The following is a 23621-nucleotide window of genomic DNA, read 5'->3' on the forward strand; positions in this document are numbered from 1 at the left end:
TAGCCAGCACAAGTCTGTCAATCAGAAATATTTGGCAGTTGAAAATAAGGTGGTCCATAGTTCCATCATTTGAATTGCAATGTGGGCAAATGTGGGAAAAAAGGTGTGACGGTACAGTATTATAGCCAAATACGCAATCTATTTATCGTGGTAATAAAATCTCTGTTGCAATTCTTCAGTTGATTGTACCAGGGTCGGACTGACAAATAATATTGCCTACATATTACCTTACCTTACCTTTTTATAACTACATTTATATTATAATTTTTATAATAACATATTTAAAGACTTTACAAGAGTCTTAGTTCAGTACCAGATCATAAAATTAAAAAAAAAAAACTTGTAACTGGTAACAAAAATGTCACAACACAATGCTAAACAGTAAAGAACATAGAATTATTAAAATACATTATTTACATACAGTATACATCAAGTAAAGTAACAGGTATTCACCACCAAGTAAATATTTGCTTAATTGTTATTTCTGTGAACGAGTAAAACTAACTACTATTTTTAAGAAAGTTTTTCAATAACTTGACTTCACATCAGATCAAATATATTTTTAAACTTGAATTAATATATTTCAGATAGACTCATTTATATCGACTGTTTGAGGATATTCTCACAGACGTAGAGGAGTTTTGAATGTATTACAAAGGCTAAACCATTAAATTTTACGGACAAAGTTCTTAAAATGGGAGACAATTATCAAAACAAAATAATGGCGCCAGTTATGATGGACTATGAGTTTAAAATGAAAACCCAAAACGAACGTTCTAAAGTTGAGGACTTGTTTGATTTCGAAGGATGTAAAGTGGGTCGAGGAACTTATGGTCATGTTTACAAGGCAAGGCGTAAAGATGGTTCTGATACAAAAGATTATGCTTTGAAGCAAATAGAGGGGACAGGGCTTTCAATGTCTGCATGTAGGGAAATAGCTGTAAGTATTTCATTTCAATCTATACTTATAATGTCTTATTCTGCATGAATAAATTATAATAGATTGGGACAACATAATATACACTACTTTTTATCACACCCAATGCAGGAGTAGTATTTTCGTTGCTTTATATCATGTACACAAATTATGTTGCAGGAAACAGTTGTTTACCAGTGGGAGTATCACAATGACACCTATTTCTGCAGTGAAGCAGTAATGTGTATGCATTACTGTGTTTCGGTCTGAAGGGCACCATAGCTAGTAGGCTTAGACTTAACATCTTGTGTCAAGGTGTGACAAGCGCAGTTATAGTGCCACTCAGAATTTTTGGGTTTTTCAAGAATCCTGAGCAGCACTGCATTGTAATAGGCAGAACATATCAATTACAATCAGCTGAATGTCCTACTCATCTTGTCCCTTATTCTCATAAAAAACTATTTACTCTTACTTTGTCACATGTATTTTACTTACAGCTACTCCGGGAACTGAAACATTCAAATGTTATCAACTTAATAAGAGTATTTCTATCACACACTGATCGTAAGGTGTGGTTATTATTTGATTATGCAGAGCATGACCTATGGCATATTATTAAATTTCATAGAGCTGCAAAGGCTAGCAAAAAGTCAGTTATGGTACCAAAAGGTATGGTCAAGAGTTTGCTCTATCAAATATTGGATGGTATTCACTACTTACATTCTAATTGGGTTCTGCATAGGGATTTGGTAAGTTATTATTTAATTCTAAAGACTTGTTTGAACCTATTTATTTTATTTAATAAGGTTTACTGACAGATAGTACACATAAGCTTATTTAGAATACCTATACACAACTTAAAAACTATAGTGAACATCCAATTATGGGTAAACACAGCAAATTAGTTATCTAGTTGTAAACAGAGGTAAAGAAGAACATGTTATGGATAATATATAATGATATACATATATAATATCTACTTCGCTATTGCTTAAGAAAAAGTAATATCTATAAATATATTCTATTAAAATTTACAGATACAACAAGTATTTTAATAATTAGTGTTCCATCTCATATTCCAAACACACCCTTTTAAAACTTAATTAAACATATATTATGTTATTATAATTATTTTTTGATCAAAATTGTTTATAAAATTCTATCTTTTAAAATCATAGCCTTAAGAATTCATTCATTAATCATATCTACCACTTTGGAAAGAAAAAGGAATGGCATACAAAGCCTTCTTATGCCATTCCTCTCTCTTCCAACATTCATTTTTACATTATGTCTTATAATTAATAAATTTAATCAAGTAAATTCAAGTTAACATGTCATTTTAATATATCAGAAAATTACTCAAATGTTAAAATCTTTATCAACATATTATTTTCGTCTGATTTTACTAGTACATGATGTGCCTTAAAACAAAAACATATTGAAAAACATATCTCTTGCAGAAACCAGCTAACATATTAGTAATGGGCGAAGGACCAGAGAGAGGAAGAGTCAAAATAGCAGATATGGGTTTTGCTCGACTTTTCAATGCTCCACTAAAGCCTTTAGCAGATCTAGACCCTGTTGTAGTTACCTTTTGGTATAGAGCTCCAGAACTCCTGCTCGGTGCTAGGCATTACACAAAAGCTATTGGTAAGTATATTGCACTAGTTATTTAAAAATTAATTATCTATACAGTATTGTTTGTTTGTATGATTGCACGGAACACTTGCTGTTTAGTGGATTAGCAGACGGAAGAGTTAAATAAATAACCATTCATAAAATGTTCTTCATATTACTTTTGCTTCTGTATTTAATATTTTGAGTGACTATAATATTGGTAAATAACAATTATATGACAGTCTTGATCCTTTTTTTTTAAATCTGCCAAAAAAGCCTTCAAATAGCTCTCCTTTCAATTGATGTTGTTATGTCAAATTGATACTTGCAATTTATTTACTAAAATTAAAATAATTTGTTTATATGTTTCCCGTAGCTGTAGTGTTAAGCATTATGTATCACTCGGCGCAATTACACTGATCGTTGAACAATGTATTTGTTGAAAGTTAGTAAATAAAAATTTTGAATATTTGTATTCAAAATTGCAGCAGTGGGCACAGTGTACTAAAAAAAAATAATTAATTTACAGACATTTGGGCTATAGGCTGTATATTTGCTGAACTCTTGACATCAGAACCAATTTTCCACTGCCGCCAAGAAGACATTAAAACTAGTAATCCCTACCATCATGATCAGCTAGACAGGATATTTAATGTAATGGGATTCCCACAAGAAAAAGATTGGGAAGATATTAGAAAAATGCCAGAACATGCCACCCTAGTTAAGGATTTCAAAAGATCAAAGTAAGTAGATTGATAATGCAATTGGTAGATACAATGCAACACAACAAAATACCACAGAATGAAGAGGATTGATACAGAAGTTTCACTTAAAAATTTATTTGAAATCATATTGTTGTCGCTGAAATTCGTCCGGGTGAATTACCACACTCACACAGAATACCGGCGTGAAGTAGCGGCCTAGTGCCGCTACGTTTCGCATAGGTTAATGTCGAGGACCGGATTCCATATCGCCCCCCCCCCCTTCCCCTTTCCTTAATATGACAGCGGTGCTCAAAGAGATTTTACCTCAGGAGGGTACCGGCTCTACCAGATTCGGAGAATCCCTCCCCGAGCATTCTCGCTCGGGCTGCCCGTCGTATTCTGGGGAGAGCATAGAACTGCGCATGACCGAGGACAAAGGAGACAAACAGTAACACCCCGGCAACCCGCTCCACGCAGTGGAGTGCACAAAGTGGACTTTTGCAATATCAGGGGAATTCACTCCAATTTAAACGCCATCCACCACCACCTTGAGACGTCGCAGCCGGCCTTGTGTTTCCTTACGGAGACGGAGATATCTCGACCTAGCGATACGTCATATTTAACGTACCCTGGGTACAAAATTGAGCATTATTATTTGCCTCATGGGTATTTCGGGGTATGTGTGTACGTTAGGGAGGCTATCTGCTGTCGCCGTCTCGGCAATTTTGAGGGTAGGGACCTGTCTACTCTTTGGCTCCGCGTAGATTTAGAGGATCGCGTCCGCATCTATGCGTGTGGCTACAGGTCCCAAAGTGGTAACGCAGAAACCGATCATCTCATGGGCTGCGTTCAAGCGGCAATTGACGACGTGCTTGCACAGATCATCTCCGCTGAAATCGTAGTCTTGGGTGATTCCAACGGGCACAATGCCGAATGTCATGGATCACGTACCACAGACTACGCAGGGCGATCTGTGCATAGTTTTTTATTGGCGTATGGTCTGTCCCAATTTGTTGAGTCGCCAACGCGGCTCCCGGAAGTGGATAGCCACATGTCGTCCTTATTGGATCTTCTGCTGACTACACATCCCGATAGTTACCAGGTCTCTGTCGACGCCCCTATCGGAACGTTCGACCATTGCTTGGTCAGGAGTGTATTGCCTATCCGACGCCAACGTCGCAGACCACCAGCGACCCGCCGCGTTTGGCACTACAAGTCAGGAGATTGGGATAGGATGCGTTCCTTTTTTGCATCCTACCCTTGGGGCAAGGTTTGTTTCCCTTCGGATGAATCCCGTTGCAGTAGCCGATGTGATGCTGCAGGGCATGGATATTTTTATACCAAGCTCTGTAGTACCGATCGGTGGCAGATCACAGCCCTGGTTCGATGAGTCAGTTAAAGCAGCATCTGACTGCAAAAAACAGGCGTATCGAACTTGGGTTGCGGCGCTGGGCTCAACGGATCCGAACTGCAAAGTTCTAAAGAGGAAATATAATCGTGCCTCCAGATTTTTAAGCGGCAAATCGCCCGTGCGAAGTCTAAGCACGTCGTCAAAATCGGTGAGCAGCTTTCCAACTATCCGACTGGAACACGCAAGTTCCGGTCGTTGTCGAAAGCTGCTCTTGGTAACTTCAACCAGCCGTCCATGCCGCCGTTGCACATGAGGAATACCGTCTGGCCCATACCGCAAAAAAGAAAGCCGAGCTCCTGTGCGCTCTTTTCGCCTCCAACTCGACTCTTGACGACAGCGGAAAAACACCGCCGACTATCCCGCGGTGTCAGAGCTCTATGCCTGAAGTACAGTGCAGACAGAAAACTGTTAGGCGAGCTCTGTTTTCGTTGGACGTTAGGAAGTCGAGCGGGCCGGATGGCACTTCTCCAATCGTGCTTAGAACGTGTGCCCCTGAGTTGACGCCGGTGCTAACGTGTTTATTCCGGCACTCTTTTTCTAAAGGCGTAGTCCCTGACTCGTGGAAGTCAGCCCTTGTCCATCCGATCCAAAAAAAAGGAGACAGTTCGGATCCGGCCAACTATATTGCTATTACCTCCCTGCTCTCCAAAATCATGGAGAGCATAATTAGCCGCCAGCTCTTGGTATACCTGGGGATCACCAGTTGATCAACGACCGACAGTACGGCTTTCGCCATGGTCGGTTGGCAGGTAATTTTCTGGAATACCTAACACATAGATGGGCGGCGGCTATGGAAAGCAAGGGGGAAGACCTGACAGTTAGCCTGAATATAGCTAAGGCCTTTGATCGTGTATGGCACAAGGCGCTCCTCTCAAAACTTCCATCGCTTGGGCTTCCCAAGAGCTTATACAAGTGGACCTCCAGCTTCGTAACTGGGCGCAGCATACAGGTCGTTGTCGACGGTTATTGCTCGAACCCGAAGCCCGTGAACGCTGGAGTGCCCCAAGGCTATGTGCTATCTCCCACGCTGTTTCTTCTGCATATCATTGATATGTTGGACACCTCCAACATACATTGCTATGCAGACGACAGCACTGGTGATGCCGTATACACGGGACATGCAGGTCTCTCTCGGGAAATCGTTGATCAGTGCCGGGAGAAAATTGTGTCTTCTATCGAATCCTCTCTTGAGAAGGTCGCGGAATAGGGTAAATTGAACCTTGTCCAATTTAACCCCCAGAAGACTCAAGTTTGCGCGTTTACCACTAAAAAAAAACCATTTGCCGTATCACCGCTCTTTGAAAACACTTTCCTTAAAGCCTCGCTTAGTATCGGAATACTGGGTCTTGAAAACTCGAGCGATTGCCAATTCCGTGTCCATCTGGAGGGCAAAGCCAAATTGGCTTCGAAGAAACCGGGCGTCATTAATAGTGCACGGCAAAACTTCAAGCCGCCCCACATCCTAGCGCTCTACAAACCCTACTCTGCAGGTCCGGCCACACATGGAGTATTGCTGTCATCTCTGGTCTGGCGCACCCCAGTATCAGCTCGATCCATTTGACCGCGTTCAACGCAGAGCAGCTCGAATTGTCGGGGACTCAGTACTCTGCGAACGGCTGGATCACTTGGCGTAGCGTAGAGACGTCGCTTCATTGTGTCTTCTACCGCATTTATCACGGGGAGTGTTCCGAAGAGCTGTTTAACCTGATTCCAGCCTCCGAATTCCACCTTCGCACGACACGCCACAGGTTAGGATATCATCCCGACCATCTGAATGTGTGGCGGTCCTCCACATTGCGTTTTTCAAAGAGCTTTCTTCCACGTACTACAAAGCTGTGGAATGAGCTTACTTGTGCGGTGTTTCCGGGATGATACGACATGGGTACCTTCAAAAAAAGCGCATACTCCTTCCTTAAAGGCCGGCAACGCTCCTGTGATTCCTCTGGTGTTGCAAGAGATTGTGGGCGGCAGTGATCACTTAACACCAGGTGACCCGTACGCTCGTTTGTCCTCCTATTCCATAAAAAAAATCTTAGCTGTCAGAGTCATAATAATAATTAAACATTTCCCAGTTGGAGGCTCCTTTGCACCAGATGCCGGCTAGATTATGGGTATACCACAACGGCGCCTATTTTTGCCGTGTAGCAGTAATGTGTATGCGTTACTGTGTTTCGCGCTGAAGCGCGCCGTAACTAGTGAAATTACTGGGCAAATGAGACTCAACATCTTATGTCTCATGGTGAAGAGCGCAGTTGTAGTGCCGCCCAGAATTTTTGGGGTTTTTCAAGAAACCAGAGCGGTATTGCATTGTAATGGGCAGAGCGTATCAATTACCATCAGCTGAACGTCCTGCTGGTCTCGTACCTAATTGTCATTAAAAAAAAACAAACGTGAATATTACACCTAGGTTAGCTAGAACCTTCTATACTTCTATTCTTATGTATTCTGTGTTCGAGGACCCGGCGCGCCCCTATAGATGTATATTTAACTGTACGCAGAGATTGAGGATCTCAGTATGCATAAATTCTGACATACTCACCTAGTTAAGTAGTAGTACCTTAGATCATGCGGTTCGTACAAGACAATGTTTTTATTGTATAAATCAATTTTATATTTGAACTTTCTAAAATCGTTATAATCATCGTAAAATCAGCTCACATCATTCCGCTATAGGTATCTCTGGAAAAAACTCATAAACATGAAGTTTTAGTCGCGAATCGAATGCGCGCTCTTTACATTTATCGAATCGTGGTAGGTGCAAAAAAATTCCAAACCATGAGTGTTTGTTTATTATATTAAAATATACACCAGTATGTAGTTATCAAATTATCATAATATGAAGGTCGGGTAACTTCTAATAGTTAAAGAGATCGGAAATATGCAGGTGGCATATTTTTAATACAAAGTAACGGAATTGTTACATGTTAAGTTTTTAAACAAAACAGCCTTTAACTATGGAGATAATACATAGTATTTTTATAAACGAAAGTGTAGCAAGTTAGGTGGCGGAGGCGGAGTAGCGCGTGGTCATGATATGAGCTGGAGGCGTTTATATGTTTATTATATGTTTACCTAGCGATTTATGACTAAGATTTTGTATTGTACACAATAAACAACTAGACTCTCAATTGCCTATTTAAAAAAAGGTTGTACTTAATACTTATACAGATAACATTAAATCAAATTAACACCTTGTTTCGTGGCAGTAATATTCAAAGTCTATTGTATACGCTCACGACGCGAACACAGTGCAAGAACATTTTGTTTTAGCAATTGAAATGTAATTATTTAGCAAAATGATTAAAAATGTCAAGCTAGTTTGGTATGCTGTTATTTGGACACTTTTACACTGAACTCATCGTCATTGCGTGGCGGTTTATTCGAAGCGCGGTCGAAACACAACCGAACAAAAACTCTGCCTAACGCGTAGGCAGAATTTTGCTTCAGACATTGATTTTCTGTTCTTGTTTTATAATTTATGACACTGTTGCTGTAATAATGTAATGCTGTGAAATTGGTTCTATGGTAAATTCTTTTACCCAGTTTTTTTAAAGGATTAGAAGGACAAATGAGCGTATAGGTCACCACAGTGATGTTAGGTTTACTGCCGCTGCGAAGTAATCACAGGAGTATGGCCTGCCTTTTAGGATGATGTAGGTACGCGCTTTATTTAAAGTACTCATGTCATACCGTCCTGGAAGCACCGCGCAAGGAAGCGCATTCCATAGATTGGTTGTATGTGACAGAAAGATCCTAGTTTGTGTCAAAGTGATTCATTATATCATACACTTTCCTTTCAGTTATCAAAATTGTTCGCTGAGCAAATACATGGACCGCCACAAAATAAAACCGGATAGTAAAGCGTTTAGTTTACTTCAAAGACTATTATTGATGGACCCTAATAGAAGAATAACATCCGAACAAGCTATGCAAGATCCCTACTTCTCCGAAGACCCTTTGCCTACTCAGGTTAGGTTAAAAACTTTGCTAAATCCAAATTATTTTTTGAAAATAAGTGACAGAATAGCCTGCCGGATTGTAAGCTTCATCACCTGCCCACAACAGTGGAAATATGAGCGTAACCTACCGCAAAAAGACCTGATCAAACAGTGCCCATCACCCAGAAGAGATATGATGGAATATCGCATTGGCTCATTATTTCTTTGGCATCCACAACCCTTCAAACCAGAACTCAACTTAACAACTGCTGTTTTGAAGTGAAAACATCTTTAGCGGCGTTGAACACTTTTCTTGGGATGGGTATAAAATGTTAAACTCGCGTTAGGACACGTGACCTGATCGAAAATTCGTAAGACAGTCGTTGAAATTAAGGATGAAAGTTTTTTTGAGAGATAAACTTTTTAATGTAGAATAAATGTAATAGTTCTGAAATGTTAAAATTTTTATGTAATATAAATTGTCATTTTTGTGTACTTTTACACAATAGCAATTCGTGCGAAATTATTTCCTAACCATTTCAAAATATTCAATAATGCATAACGTTAATGTTCAAGTTTTCACTTCTGCCGGCACTCCTGGAGTGCAACCTGTTATATTTTTGCATACTAGCGTGCATCCAACACCTTATCAGCAACATGTTTTATCCTGTTACTAAATATTACTTTTGTTAAGGATTGATTAAGTCAAAGTGAATTTAAAATAAAACCGATTGTAGTCATAGCACATACTATGTTGATAAAAATAAATAGAACTTCACCTCACGATCCTGATGTGTGGGGTTCCACTACAGTGATGGAAGGAATGGGAGCTGAAGGAATTTCCTGCCACGTAAAAATAAGCTAAATAGAAAAACCGAATGAACCTGTTGATTTTTTGAAACAAATTTATCCCAATAATGTTCTAGTTATGCTGTAATATGTTTCAGATTAAATTTATGAGTAAATAAAAACAAGATAAAATTAGACTTTGACATTGTAAAAATCATACATACACACTCACGCCTTGTTCCCGTCGGGGTAGGCAGAGACAATAGAATGCCATTTGCTTCTATCCTTACAAACCTCACGCGCTTCCTCTACATTCATTACTCTTTTCATACATGCTCGCCGGTTGCGGGTGCTTCGGACCTCTCCTTTTCTCAAAACGTCCCCAATTTGGTCGACGAATGTTCTACGAGGTCTCCCGCGACCGACTTGCCCACACACATTTGCCTTATATATTTGAAGGACATTGTAAAAATCATATAAAAATATTCTGAGTATTGTTGCAGCTGGGAATACCTTTATGATGTGGATTTAAAATACTAGGCTACATTGGATTAAAATAAACTCTCTTTAATACGATATAAATTCATGATAAGATACTTTTTTCACATGAAAGCTAGAACATTCTAAATTTAATAAATACTAGCTGACCCGGCAAACGTTGTTTTGCCATATAAAGTATAATTCACGCGATAGTTTTATAAGTAATAAAATATTGCCTATATTATAGCCTGTACATCATTTTGTTCTATTGTCAATACTTTTTGCAGCGCACGCAAAAATAGGTTTTCGATTTTACACCTTGTGTTACAAAATAGCAATTTTATTACGGATCCCTAATTTTGAAAAAAAACATATAAAAAATAACATAAAAAGCCTATAGCCTTCCTCGATAAATGGACTACCCAACACTGAAAGAATCATTCAGATCGGACCAGTAGTACCAGAGATTAGCGCGTTCAAACAAACAAACAAACAAACACTGCAGCTTTATAATATTAGTATAGATTAAACATTGGATTTTTGACACTTATTTTTTTTTATTTAGAGCATTGGTAACAAGACCATGAGCTCAAACCAAAATACAATAAAAGATGAATATTTAAATCATTTTTGCAATTATTATATTCGCATATATTATTATGTCAATGACATTTCATTACATATAATGAGCGGAAAATACTTAATTTATATAGCATATTTTATATTTTTAATCTTTCTCTTCGACTATCATGAATTTTTTATATAAGTGGGGATAAATGGGCTAGAGACTCATTTGATGGGAAGTGACCTCAACCAGGGGTATGTATACTTAAAGTTAATTTACCTTTCTGCAGGATGTGTTCGCTGGTTGCCAAATACCGTATCCGAAGCGTGAGTTTTTGACGGACGATGACCAAGATGACAAGGGTGATTCAAAAGCAAGGCAGAATCAGCAACAACAGCAGCAGCAACAACAACCTAATGTAAGTTTTAGATATTTATTTATTTATTTATTTATTAAGGACAATCAACGGGTTACAATTAATCATTATTAAACTAAACAAAATGAGGTACTTACATATTAATTGTTAAATTGTAGACCCACTTAGAGGTTGCCACAGCTTGCAAAAGAGATACTAGTTAGAAGCAGAAGAAACGAAAAAGTAGAGAGACAAGATATTATAAGATCCAACAAGCTGTAACAGTTGGTTCTAGTACAATGAACAAATAACACACAATTGGAGCTAACATAAAAATAAAATCAAAAAAACCCTAATAATAAAATTTTCAAAATCTAGTACAATGAACAGATAATACACAATTAGAGCTAACTTTAAAATAAAATCAAAGAAACCTAATAATAAAATTTTCAGAAACCCAAATACGAATAAAAAGAAATAATACGAAATACTCAAAAGATACTAAACCGTTTCGTCACTATATTGTGAATGAAAGTGGTCCGTTATATATATATATTATATATATTATCTGATAATGACCATGGACCACATGGATTCGGAAGTGTTTAATAAATAAATAATAAATATTTGCACATATTTTTGTTTCATAAATCAGTGGCTAAATAAAAAAGGATCTATTTTCAAAGTGAAAATTTCTTTTGGCGCATCGCACACAAATTTTTTATAGGTAGTAGGTTACGATACGACATGGGTACCTTCAAAAAAAGCGCGTACACCTTCCTTAAAGGCCGGCAACGCTCCTGTGATTCCTCTGGTGTTGCAAGAGATTGTGGGCGGCGGTGATCACTTAACAACAGGTGACCCGTACGCTCGTTTGTCCTCCTATTCCATAAAAAAAAAAGTTAGGCTGATTCGTCAAGCTCTGAGGTGAAAGACTCGATCGGGTGAATTCGGGACCGCCGAGTGTGCCCGAGCGAGAAGATACAGTTGCTGCTCTTCGCTGTTTTTTCGCTCTGTTTATTGTATTATATTATGACGTAATAAATAGTAATTAATAGTCGTAATAATTGATACATAATAATTATTATTTTAACAAATCTTTGGTTTCCATTGTGAGGTTAGTGTGTTTATATATTGAAAAAAAAAATATTTATAAACCCATTGTATCCTTCGTAGAATACGAAAACGAAAATAAATAATTGGATTTATATAGAATTCAATAAATAATAATAATACTATCCATAATAATACTATATAGTACTGTATAATATTATTAACTACATATATATGTCTTAATATATATATTTCTTTTGTGCGTCTGTTCTAACTGAACTCTACCTAAACGGCTGGACCGATATTGATGATTTTTTTGTGTGACCCAGTGAATTTGACATTGGTTTAGATTCTTAATTCCGTCCATATAATATTATTCTCCTGCTCATGTGTATGTTAGTGAACTCCTCTTAACGGCTGGAAAGATTTTTCAAATAAGACGTGTGTACAGCACACAGTCTGTCGGGTCCACTAGTATTTATATAAATTGATTGCAATGGCCAATGAAGTTTCCACTACTGCTGTGCAGTCATATTTTTTTTGTAATAGTATGATATAATTATGATAAAGAAAATAGAGTTGTTGTAGTTTTGACTATTCTCTTTTTCTTTCAGACTCAGCAGAACCAAGTGCAGGCAAACAGCCATGACCATGCAGCCAACAATGCAAAAAGAATGAGAATGTCTGGTAATGCCTATTCTTTATAAAGTTATATTTATAACAATGTTAAAAATATGAATCTTAATTGCCATTGTCGCCATCAGATACTAAAACCGCGCAGAATATACTTAAATTCACAGTAATTTCGAGATACATACACAATAGTGAGAGTTTAATGCCTAGATAATTTATAATTTAAACTTCTAGAAAGATTACTTATTTCTTGCTAGATTACCGATGAAAACAGGCCAGGTTTATTACTTTTGTGTATCTGACGAGCTACGTCTTACACTCGCGATTGGTATGTCACTTTGTGTTAGTGTGCGTGCATTGCTCAGAATAGAGGATAACTGCTAACCTCAATTGTTTTCGACGTTTTCACAGTTGTGACAGTATATCTAGACGTATAAATATTAGTTTAAATGTTCTCTGAGAGTTCTACATTGAAATTATAATTTTTTGCTTACTAGATATTTTATTATAAGCTGTCAGTTATGACCTCAATGTGCAGCAGCATGTGTAGCTGATTTTCTCTTGTGCAGGTCAGAACCAAGGCAACAATCCTCAAGGCGGTCAACAGGAGTTCCATCAACAACAACAAATGATGTTCGGTGGCCAGCAACAAGGCGCGGGATCTCAACAACAACAGAACTTTCAGCAGCGATTTTAATTGAACAACATACAGTTCTTACTTATCTTATTGGATCGCCATGATATGTCGTAATAAAATGCCATACATATATTATTGAAGTGAAACTTCTTTATCGAGGTTTGAGAGAAATCTTATAGCAATGTCGTCACGATTTTCGGTTACGCGCCATATTGTTTTTTCTATCAAAGTTCAGTATGGTGTCGTAAAGAATAATACATTAGTTTGAAAGTGATAAAATAAAAAGACTTGTTTGTATGCATATCTATACTAATAAAATAACTGTAGTTACATACGGACATTTTTTTCTTAAGCCTTATCTATGCAATTTCTGTGAAGTTGTAAATAGTAGAAAAATGATATTTCATGAAGATGTTTCATTTCTTACCATAGATAATACACTATATACTAGATATATGTGCAACTCATGTTTTTATTTTGTAAAATCAGTGTATCCAGGCCAAGAGATGGCGCTGCGTTATTTTTACGCTCTTAGCGTACCGTCGCTAGATGGCGCTAGTTATGTTTACAGTTTTTACTTTTTACTATTGTTGTAGACCGTATTGAATGCATATTGATGTTTGTTTTGTGTGGGTGGAAATTATTATTCGTTTAAGTTCAGCAGTCACCTTTATATAAGGAGAGCCATTCAATGATTACAACACGATAGTCAAGTCTTTAATAAGTAAGTTAAGTGAGTTTTTTGCTATCACTAGCTCTATCTATCCATCTATCATGTATGTTAAATTATCGCCATCGTGGTGAAGTTGCAGCGTACCTAATTAAATAGGTGGCAGCACTTTTAATGCAAATTTTTTGCATGTGCCAATGTAGGGAAGTTGCACCCCCCTACTTCTTACCTGTGCACTCTGTACACACACATATTTATTTTAACATCATGTCGCATATGGAGCGCTTCCATATAATATGTAGGTTCATAAAAATCTTTAACGCGTGTCACTTTCGTCGTTGGGGTATTTCTCAAGGATCGTTCTCCCCAACAACTTACAACCAAGCTTGAATTAACTGTCTTGCGCTGTTTCCAGAACGATAGGAAAGGGTTTTTTTAACGCTTTTATGATTCCTCTGGTGTTGCAGAGAGCATGTACGCCGGTGATCAGGTGGCATAGATGTGCTTTAGTCATCGTATAAAAACTTCTAGTCGATACAATATCGTGTTGAAATTTTGAATAAGACGTAGGTAGAGGCGAAGGGACTTTTGGTTATACACTAAATACAAGTATATTGCTACATAAGCTGACAAATGGAAAGTTTCCAAAAGATGCATCAAAAAAGTGCGATTATTTTATTGGTTGGATAAGTGTGAATTGTAGATTCTCGCCTCTACTAAGTACTGTAAAAAGTCATATTGTAATAAATGTTTTATTTTTATTAAAATATTGTTTGGGGTTAAATTGCATCCAATGGTTTGGCAGTAATGAATGGCCACCCCATGGCTGCCCTGCTTATAATTATCTATATATATGTATGTAATTAATTTTAGGTCAACTTAAATACAAAAAACTGATTATATTTTGTTCTTACATCACAATATTTCTTTTCTAACCTTAGGCACCGACAAGACGTTTTTCACTTCCTTTTACTCGACGAGATGGTTCTTGTATTCGACTTTGCATATTCACTACCATTTTCGTAGGTTGGTTCCTGTCCTGGCTATAAAGCTATTGTCAAGCAGACAGCGAACCGAAAGCTTGGCAGAGCGATTTCATTTTGTTATGTATATAGTATCGTCAAAGAATATATAATAGTACATCTACGGAAGTCTCGCTCCGCAAAATAAATTAAAGAAATAGAGACTTACGGTCAAATTATAAGGTTTAATACAGATCGCACAGCGCTACTAACTAACTACATTCTTATTAACCTGGTAGTAGTTGCCTCTCTTTCTATCGCGTATCATTTAAATCTTCTGACGACATTAGGGTTGACTTCTTTATCTAAAACAGTACCTACCTAGAATAAGGTCATCTTATAAAAATAGCTCAGTTTTTTCTGTAATATAAATAGACCGTATGTAATGGTAACTTTAAATCGTTATTATTTCGTTTTCAACCTTCCTATATTCGTTGAAGATAGTTATGTATGCGATGGAACACCACAACGTAGTCAAAGTTACTTAGTATATATATAGCTAAGCTAATAGGTTGTCCTCACTTAACACCTCGTGCGATCTGTACGCTTGTCTGTCCTCCTTTTCCATAAAAAAGATGCCCAGTATAAGTAAGCTGTTCGTGCTATGTAACTTATTGTTATAATTTGCTGACGACATAACACTCTTATCACGGAATGACATTTTCGTTCCTATTTCAGGTTGTAAAAATAAATATCGGGGAATGCCTACTAATATTATAAATGTGAATGCAAGTTTTTTTGCTACTCTTACACGCCTAAACCGACGAACCAATTTTGATTAAATTTAGTACAGGGACCTAAAATAAATGGAGGGGTTGAAATAGGGGATGTATGGAAATTCGTCATTATCGAAGATAAAACGACGAAACTTTGTGTTTATGCACTTGATAAGAAATAATTTATAAATATTTGTTCGAGCATTTTTGAAACTTTGACTTACATGGGGATGAAATAGGAGATTAATACTATTATAGAGACTGTCCACAATGACAAGGGCCTATCTCTTGTCATTGTGAACGGTATCGAAGCAGCGGAAAGAGCAGTATGTATGTGTATCCTAAAAATAAAAATAAATGCTCAAAGTTACTTTTCAAAGCGGACGAAGTCGCGAGTAAAAGCTAGTAGTAAATAATGAAAAAAAAACGAAATATCAGGAAGGAACCCCTATTATCAAGCAAATTTCAATCTCATTCGATTACAGAATTTCCAAAGCTTGTGCAATATTTATTATTGTATTTTACTGAAACTTTGTTAAGTTACTTTAGAGCTGGTTATAAGCGAACATAAATTTGTATTATTTTTGGTAAATTGGTAATTATATGAATAATGGAAGATAAAACAAACAATAAAGTTAAAATTATTACATTTTTTTATTTTGACTTAATAACAATATATTTCTCTTACTGTTAATTTAAATTCTAGGTACGATTGGACGGAGTGCATAAAAATTAACAAAATACTTAGTAGGTATGGTAAATAGATTATACGTGTAATCTATCACTTAGTAAGTTTTGTCATAATATAATATAATATAATATTGATGATGCAATGGAATATAAGCATTATTACTTGAAATATTCGCTTCAATAGAAATAAAATTATATTACTTTGGTATATAGTTTTATATATCTAGTTTTTTTGTGAAACTACGCAATACTGATTTAATATTTTTTTTTTCCATCAATGCATTTTCAGTTCCCGCTCTTCACAGACACCGCGTTTTCACTGATGCATTTAAAAAGCTTATGTCAAATTAAAAAAAATATAGTTGCAGTTAAATCGAATATATTCATATATTTGTGACAATCTCTGACCTCTATATAAATACCACTGGACAGGCTGTTCCAGATGTTTGACAGCAATTTTTTTGTGCCTATTTGAAGCGCCACTCGCGAGCGTCCAGAGTACTAATTTTGACGTATATTACAAATGGCTGCGAAGGAACCTACAATTCTTTGAAGTATTTTTTCATCTTGAATTAATTTCGTTCGATTTCCGTGTCACTTATACTTCAAGAATCAACGTTATAAAGTCCACATTTTTTTTTGTTACTAGTTACCCTTCATTAATCGATGGTTGCTCAGGTTTTCATCACTAGTTTTAGTACCGCAGACTCACGCTACGTGGCCAACAGCGCTCAAATGGCGAATATCAAACAGGCACAAAAGCACTTTGACAACCGCCAGTCCAGTGGTATATAGTAGAGGTCAGCGGTGACAATTAACAATACATAAAACGGCGGGAGAATGCAATTCGAAATTCTAAAAACTTAATCATTCGTATAGAACCTTAAATTATTTAATTAGTTTCAACGCTGCAACGTAGAAAGCTGGACTACAGCTTCATGTTTCGTGTGGTAGACGGTATACTGTGCTTTATTTAAGTCTTCCCTTTTCAGTTTCTCTCTCTCCACCGTACGGATTCGCGTGCGCAACTTGCCACATCGCCCATCAGCTATTTTCTCGTATGTCTCTGTAGGGAAAATCGTATTCATGAATAAAAAATATACATATAAAAAGATATTTGGTACGGTACAGATTTTGATCTGGGGAGAAAATTAATAAACCACGCGTTATGGCGTCATTGAACAAAATCTAAATAGATTGAAGACGTTAAAGAGTGGCTTATTGACTCAGTGTGCAAAAACACCAAGAAGGAGTAAAATACTAAATAATATTGTAAACAAATTATTTTACATCGATAATATTCAATTTGTTATAGAGTTAATAGTACTGGAAGTGCCTTACATGCAGGTGTTTTCTTTGGTACCTACGTTAATTACTTTATCATAATTTTTAAAGCTTTATAATCCTTGTAAACATTAGAAAGAATAAAGAAAGAAACATATTTATTATTAAAAATACTTATTTATATACTTATTTATTTATATTTATTTTTCATTACGATTATAGATTAAAATCGATTAATGTGATTGTCCATTAATGATTAATTATGGGGACTGCTTAAAACTATTAGGTCGTCGTTAATTTATTTGACTTTGATTTTGATCAAATGTTTTTTATGACAAGGAACGAGATGAGCAGGAAGTTCAGCTCATTGTAATTGAAACGCCCTGTCCATTACAATGCAGTGCCGCTCAGGATTCTTGAAAATCCCGTAATTCTGAACGGCGCTACAATTGCGCTCGTCACCTTGAGACATAATATTATGTAAAGTCTCATTTGCCTAGTAATTTCACTGGCTACGGCGCCCTTCAGACAGAAACACAATAATGCTTACACATTACTGCTTCACGGCGAAGAAAGGCGCCGTAAAAGGCCCATAATCTAGCCGGCATCCTGTGCAAAGTAGCCTGGAACTGGTTATAAGTTATTATTGATGGTGTTATTATATGACGGCTGAATGAGTAGTTTTACTGTTTTGAATCTTCATAATATCTTCATAGAATAAAAAAATAAACGATTAATTATTATCTTTGAAGAATTACGCTAGAAGCTCTAGCCTCTTGAAGTAAATTAAAATACGATTAACAATAATTTAACTTAATTTGTTTGCCTACAACTTATACATAATATATGGTTAAAGAACTTTATTCTCATTAAGAACAGAACATATTCACTTACATGAGAAAACAATATAAACATTAGGTATCTTATTCGTAGTACTGCGAGTCTATACAAAACAAAGTGGGTAGAAATGAAAAAACCGCGTAAACATAATAACAATAATATACAATAAAATACTTACGATCTTTTTTGAAAGAATTGTTACACGCCATGTGACATAGTGATGGGAAGCCCTTCAGTTTATTTGTATCGATTGGATCAAGTCCTGCAGGGCTAGCACAAATCGGGTCTTTTCGTTCTCTGCAAGAATCTAGACATAAATCATAGTTGTGCTTGTCATTGTCTCTCTTTTTCGTCGTCGTCGGTTTTCTTGTAGTAAAAGCCGGCTTTACTGTTATGTTCCTTATGGATAATCTTGGTGCCTTTACTCGAATTGTCAGGACAGGCTTGGCATGGCTTATTTTAACCATTTTCGGGACTGACGTCGAAACTGGGTTACCATTTAGGCTCAGTGTGATAAATTCAGGTTTCGCTTCATGAGATGGATGTGATTTTGTTTTAGGTCTTTTAGAGGAGCCTGTATGGTATTGTGTCGTTTTAGACGTTTTTGGAGGAGGCTGAGTTGAAGGTATACTTAGATTAGTATGTGGTTTAGATGAATAGGAAATCGTAGATTGTTGGGGAGGATGTGTTACTATAGGTGGTGGTGCCATTGTAGTGTAATCTATATAGACTATAGGCAAATAGGTGCTGTATGTTTCTGTGTGTACCACAGGCGCATATTGGTTTAAAATATCATGCTCATTTTGAACTATCGGCTGGTAAGTACTAACTTGCTCGGGAGCCTTGGAAAGTTCTGATTGGGGGACATATTTTGATTGGTCTAAATCCCTAAATAAATCTTTTAGAATACTTGGGTATTCAGTAGTTGGTACATCCAAATCTTTTTTATACAGTGTTGGTGATTGTGTACTGTATATTTCCTGTTCTGTGTATGTGTTTGTTTGTTTATTTTCTTTGTTTTTGCGCTTTCTGGGTGGTTCCGTGTAATAGGTTTCACTATACTCAGGGGATTGCGTTGTATATAGTTCAGTATACTTAGACTCCGTGTATGGCACTGGCGATGGTGTAGTCGGAGTGCTTGGTGTAGTGATATGGTGTATAGAAGTGTTGTAACGAGACACAAAGCGTGAATAATAACGACGACCTTTTCGATCTAAAATGTTCTTATTTGCTATTATATTGTTGTCTAAATGTTTTGTTGGTATTTTTTGGTGCAGTTTTGGCAATTTACGGAAATCCGTAAGTTCGGAAGTCGGATATTCCGAACTTGGTGGCCATGTTGGTGTAATTGAATATCTCGTTGGTGGTAAGGTTTCAGTTACAAATGTTGATGGTGGGGAAGATGATTCGATTGGTGAAGCAGTCGATCGTGTTATATCAGAATATGTAGTTAATGTGGATGAAGGCAGTGATGGTAAATTTTGGGAGTACTGCAATGAAGATGTATCTGGTGATGAAGGTAAAGGTGGTAAGCTTTGAGAGTACTGCAATGAAGATGTATCTGGTGATGAAGGTAAAGGTGGTAAGTTTTGAGAGTACTGTAATGAAGATGTATCTGGTGATGAAGGTAAAGGTGGTAAGCTTTGAGAGTACTGTAATGAAGATATGGTAGGTGATGAAGGCAGAGGTGGTAGATTTTGAGAATATGAAGAAGAACCTATTTCAGGTTGTGTCTGTGCAATAGTCGGTAGCGGAGTTGTTGATATAGGTGAAGAGGTAGAGTATGTACTCAGAGATGGGGTTTGTGGGGGAAGTAATTTCGTATTATCTTGCAAAAGTCTCTGTAATGGTTCCAAGAAGTTGGCCACATCAGGATGAGCAAATACACCTGGCCCTGTGCTTCTTCTGCTCTGCGTATCTGATTGCGATGAGTATATCTGTGAATTTGTGGAAAGATTTTCTGACAGTGGGAATAAAAGCCGCTGTGTACTTCCATCTTGCTGTGAAACCAGTCTAGGAAACAGATTTTGCGTGAAACCAGTACTCTGAGTGAAACCTTGCGTATTTGTTATGGCCTGGTCATATCTATTACTTATAGGAGACGTTGCTTGATCTCCATTGTTTGGTGAGGGTGTTGATTGTACGACAACTATAGGGTTCTCAGGTGAGAAGGTTTGGTCTGTTGTAAATATTTCCGTTATTGGTTTTGGAGTGTAGTTAGCCTCATTGATAAGGTTAGCTGCGTACCAACTTGGTATAGAATTTGGTATTTCTGCTGGACATAGTTGTAACACTGCAAGAGAAAAAAATATAATTATATTTCAGTAAGTTAGTCTAACACGAAGCAGTAGCTTAGGATTCGTGGGAAAACAAGGTTATAAATTAGTAGTTCATATGAAATCTATAGATGGATCTTAAAATAACAAACGATGGAAGAATGCTAAGAAACGAAAGAGAAAAACTGCTCGTGAGCTTCGCCCGGCAAGTGATAGCTGGGAGATCTTTCGTCGGTGTTATTTAGCTTTGTGGATTACAAATGAAGTTAACACAATGAAAACAAATGGCGTGTGGCTAAAAAGACCACAGAACAGAAGTGGAAACTGCATTAATTCGTAGTGAATAATGAAATGAAAAAAAAACTGTTCACAAAGCGAATCTCCCTTATTCGACTTGACCCGGATGAAACGACAAAGTGTATACTCCACTTCAAAAAATTTAAATCAATAAAAACGTTCTGAAATTTCAAAAATATGCAGTAGGCGTATTGCGACGGAGCAATTATTAGCGATGCCCTACACAAAATCGCGATTAATATTTGAAGGAATTTTTAGTTTACGTACGTAAATATTCTTATAATAACTCGCATTAGACCTATTGCGTATTTTTATATGAAAGAATTACAAGAATTTGCACTCAAATCACAACCTTTTCTTTAAACTTTTTAAGGATGTTATAACTCAATTGATTAGCTATTTTTTTAACTTGTCCTTCCTAGCTTATCCGAGTGAGTAAGATCTGCAGACATTCAGCTGTCGGGCTGTCTATCTATTTAATATTTGTTTCGAGCATTAAGGTTTTATTTATTATTCAATTAAGTTATAGGAAGCAATATATTTGATAGTAAGGTACCTTACTTACTACTCTTTATGATACTAAAGTATACTTAATATAAATCTAAAAGACAAAATTAGGTTAGCAACAATATCACAACGAATTAATATTATAATTATAATATTAGGTCTATAAAATACTGGATCAAACAACTTAAATGGAAATGGGCTGCACAAATAATAAGAAGTAAGACAGAGAAATGGACTAAAAAGTGGCAGAATGGTCCCTAGACATAAAAAGAGAAATAAAGGTAGACAGCATCGAAGATGTTACTAATAAGGTGGCAAAAGCGACTTGGATGAAAAAAGCAAGGGCGTTGAAAAGCAAAGTACCTTTGAGGAGAAAACTTGGGAAAGAAAGACAATTAAGAAAGCGGTGTCTAATACGAAAATTATGATTATTCTTTATTTATCTCAATAAGACAACCTTTTACACTTAATAGAATTAAGTTAAAATCACTACATATTTTAAAACATAGTCCTCTGCCGCGTCTGTCTGTCTGTTCCGATAAACTTAAAAACTCTGCATCGATTTTCATACTGTTTTCACCAACGGAAAGAGAGAAAGGTTTTAGTACATAATTTGTACAATACATTAACGATATTTATTGGTCGGAAAAAATTAGCCATCTGGGAGCTTTCAACGAAAAAGCTGTCTAAACCCTTTAAGATATTACAAAATTATAAATGGGGGAATTGAGTATCTTATATAGGTCTACAGAAAAGTCCGCGATGGCATAAGTCTATCTCTTAAGGATAACTTGGCAATTATAAAGCGGTAATGTAAAAGCTATCTACACAAATACGATGTTAATATACATAATATGATTACACATTTTCGATACCTTTAGCCTACATTGTTCCCGAATACTTAGATCTTTTTTTCTATTGACAGAACAGCAGGTGTGGGGTCAGCTAGTGTAACAATTAAAACTTAAGAATTGTTAATAAAGGCTCTATTATTATCATTATCATTATACTTTTAATGTAACTGTTGTCTTGTGTGATGAAGAATGTTGCCCTTTTTTACAATACGGGAGTGCAAACTTACGGCGGAAATAAAACTGGTTTACATCGCAAGTTTTTTTACAAAACGTTCCTTTCGAAGGTCACGTTGTTTCTTTACTGCAAAGTTTCGTCCATTGATAAAACATTAGCCAGACACGCGAATATGGTCACGGGATTTTTAGTTCCATTTCTTGTCATGTATATTATAATTTCATCTTTGATTACAGCGCGTGTTACACATTTAAATAAAATACTTTTTATGTAACACATACAGTTACAATACGCATTTTAATCTTTTTACAAGTATTTTATTTAAATACATATATTATAATTATAAACAACATTACCGTGTTTTGGCAAAGAAGAATTGGTATATCCTATTCAATTTGCATTTGTTACCAGGTGCAGGGATATTTTTTTATGACAATAAGGGACGAGACGAACAGGACGTTCAGCTCATGGTATTTGATACGCCCTGCCCATTACAATACAGTGTCGCTCATGTTCTTGAAAAACCCAAAAATTCTGAGCGGCACTACAATTTGCGCTCGTCACATTGAGACATAGGATGTTTTGTACAGACTGTAAAACTGACAGACAATAAACAAAAATGACCGATCCTTCGTAATCCGAGAATTATACAAAACTATTGTACAGAAATACTTGGACCTGCGTCCTGGTGATATGAAGACCAATCGGTTTTTAATCCCTTATAAAAATGGCAAGTGCTTCAAGCAAGTTATGGGAAAAAATAAAATTTCTAACATGCCACAAGAAATCGCTACTTATTGGAAGTTACCAGTCTTTGTCATACTTCTGCTGCTCTTTTGGCAGATTCTGGAGCGGACCTATCTGTTCTCTAGGAACTAGGATGGAAGTCGAATGCTGTAGCCGAGTTTTACTAAAGAATCCCTCACTTTTCTCTGGATTCAAAAGCACCCGCGCCGTAAAAATATTTTTTGCTCCCTTATAATACAATCTACTATTTGTTCTTGTTTACTGAGAACCAGCTAGCTCTTTGAAAAAATGTGATAAAACAACTTTTATTGTTCATTTCCTCTATATCTATTACATACTGTTAAGTTCATGTAACAAATTTTCCCACTAAACTTCAGCCTGTAATTATGAAATTTCGTGTGAATGTCATAACAGCAATAAATATTCATTCAAGCAGTTTTACATG

At 36.4% G+C, this 23621-nt stretch overlaps 2 protein-coding genes across 6 annotated transcripts in view; one reads left to right on the forward strand and one right to left on the reverse strand.

Moving 5' to 3' along the window:
• On the forward strand, positions 1–16153 carry LOC126975214 (cyclin-dependent kinase 8). Of its 2 annotated transcripts, none has more exons than XM_050823002.1 (9): positions 1–103; positions 588–940; positions 1414–1665; positions 2377–2566; positions 3063–3276; positions 8449–8617; positions 10710–10838; positions 12443–12515; positions 13031–16153. In XM_050823002.1, exons 2-9 carry the CDS (start codon positions 695–697, stop codon positions 13156–13158), a joined length of 1401 nt encoding a protein of 466 aa, XP_050678959.1. In that variant the 5' UTR covers positions 1–103; positions 588–694; the 3' UTR covers positions 13159–16153. The 2 variants fall into 2 exon arrangements, with proteins under 2 accessions (XP_050678959.1, XP_050678958.1); XM_050823001.1 differs by lacking the exon at positions 1–103 and adding an exon at positions 330–445.
• Positions 16142–23621, reverse strand: part of LOC126975199 (mucin-3A-like) — a 17052-nt gene continuing 9572 nt past the window's right edge. Inside the window, exons 2-4 of one of the 4 annotated variants that reach the window (XM_050822981.1) lie at positions 19948–20613; positions 18499–19839; positions 16142–17262 (exon numbers count right to left, since the gene is read on the reverse strand). In XM_050822981.1, coding sequence (XP_050678938.1) covers positions 17099–17262; positions 18499–19839; positions 19948–20613 — 2171 coding nt within the window. In that variant the 3' untranslated portion in view covers positions 16142–17098. Of the gene's footprint in view, positions 17263–18498; positions 20614–23621 lie in introns of all 4 variants that reach the window. The other 3 variants (XM_050822980.1, XM_050822978.1, XM_050822977.1) reach the window with 3 other exon arrangements.

Source organism: Leptidea sinapis, chromosome 35, assembly GCF_905404315.1.
Source record: "Leptidea sinapis chromosome 35, ilLepSina1.1, whole genome shotgun sequence".
NCBI classification, from domain to species: domain Eukaryota; kingdom Metazoa; phylum Arthropoda; class Insecta; order Lepidoptera; family Pieridae; genus Leptidea; species Leptidea sinapis.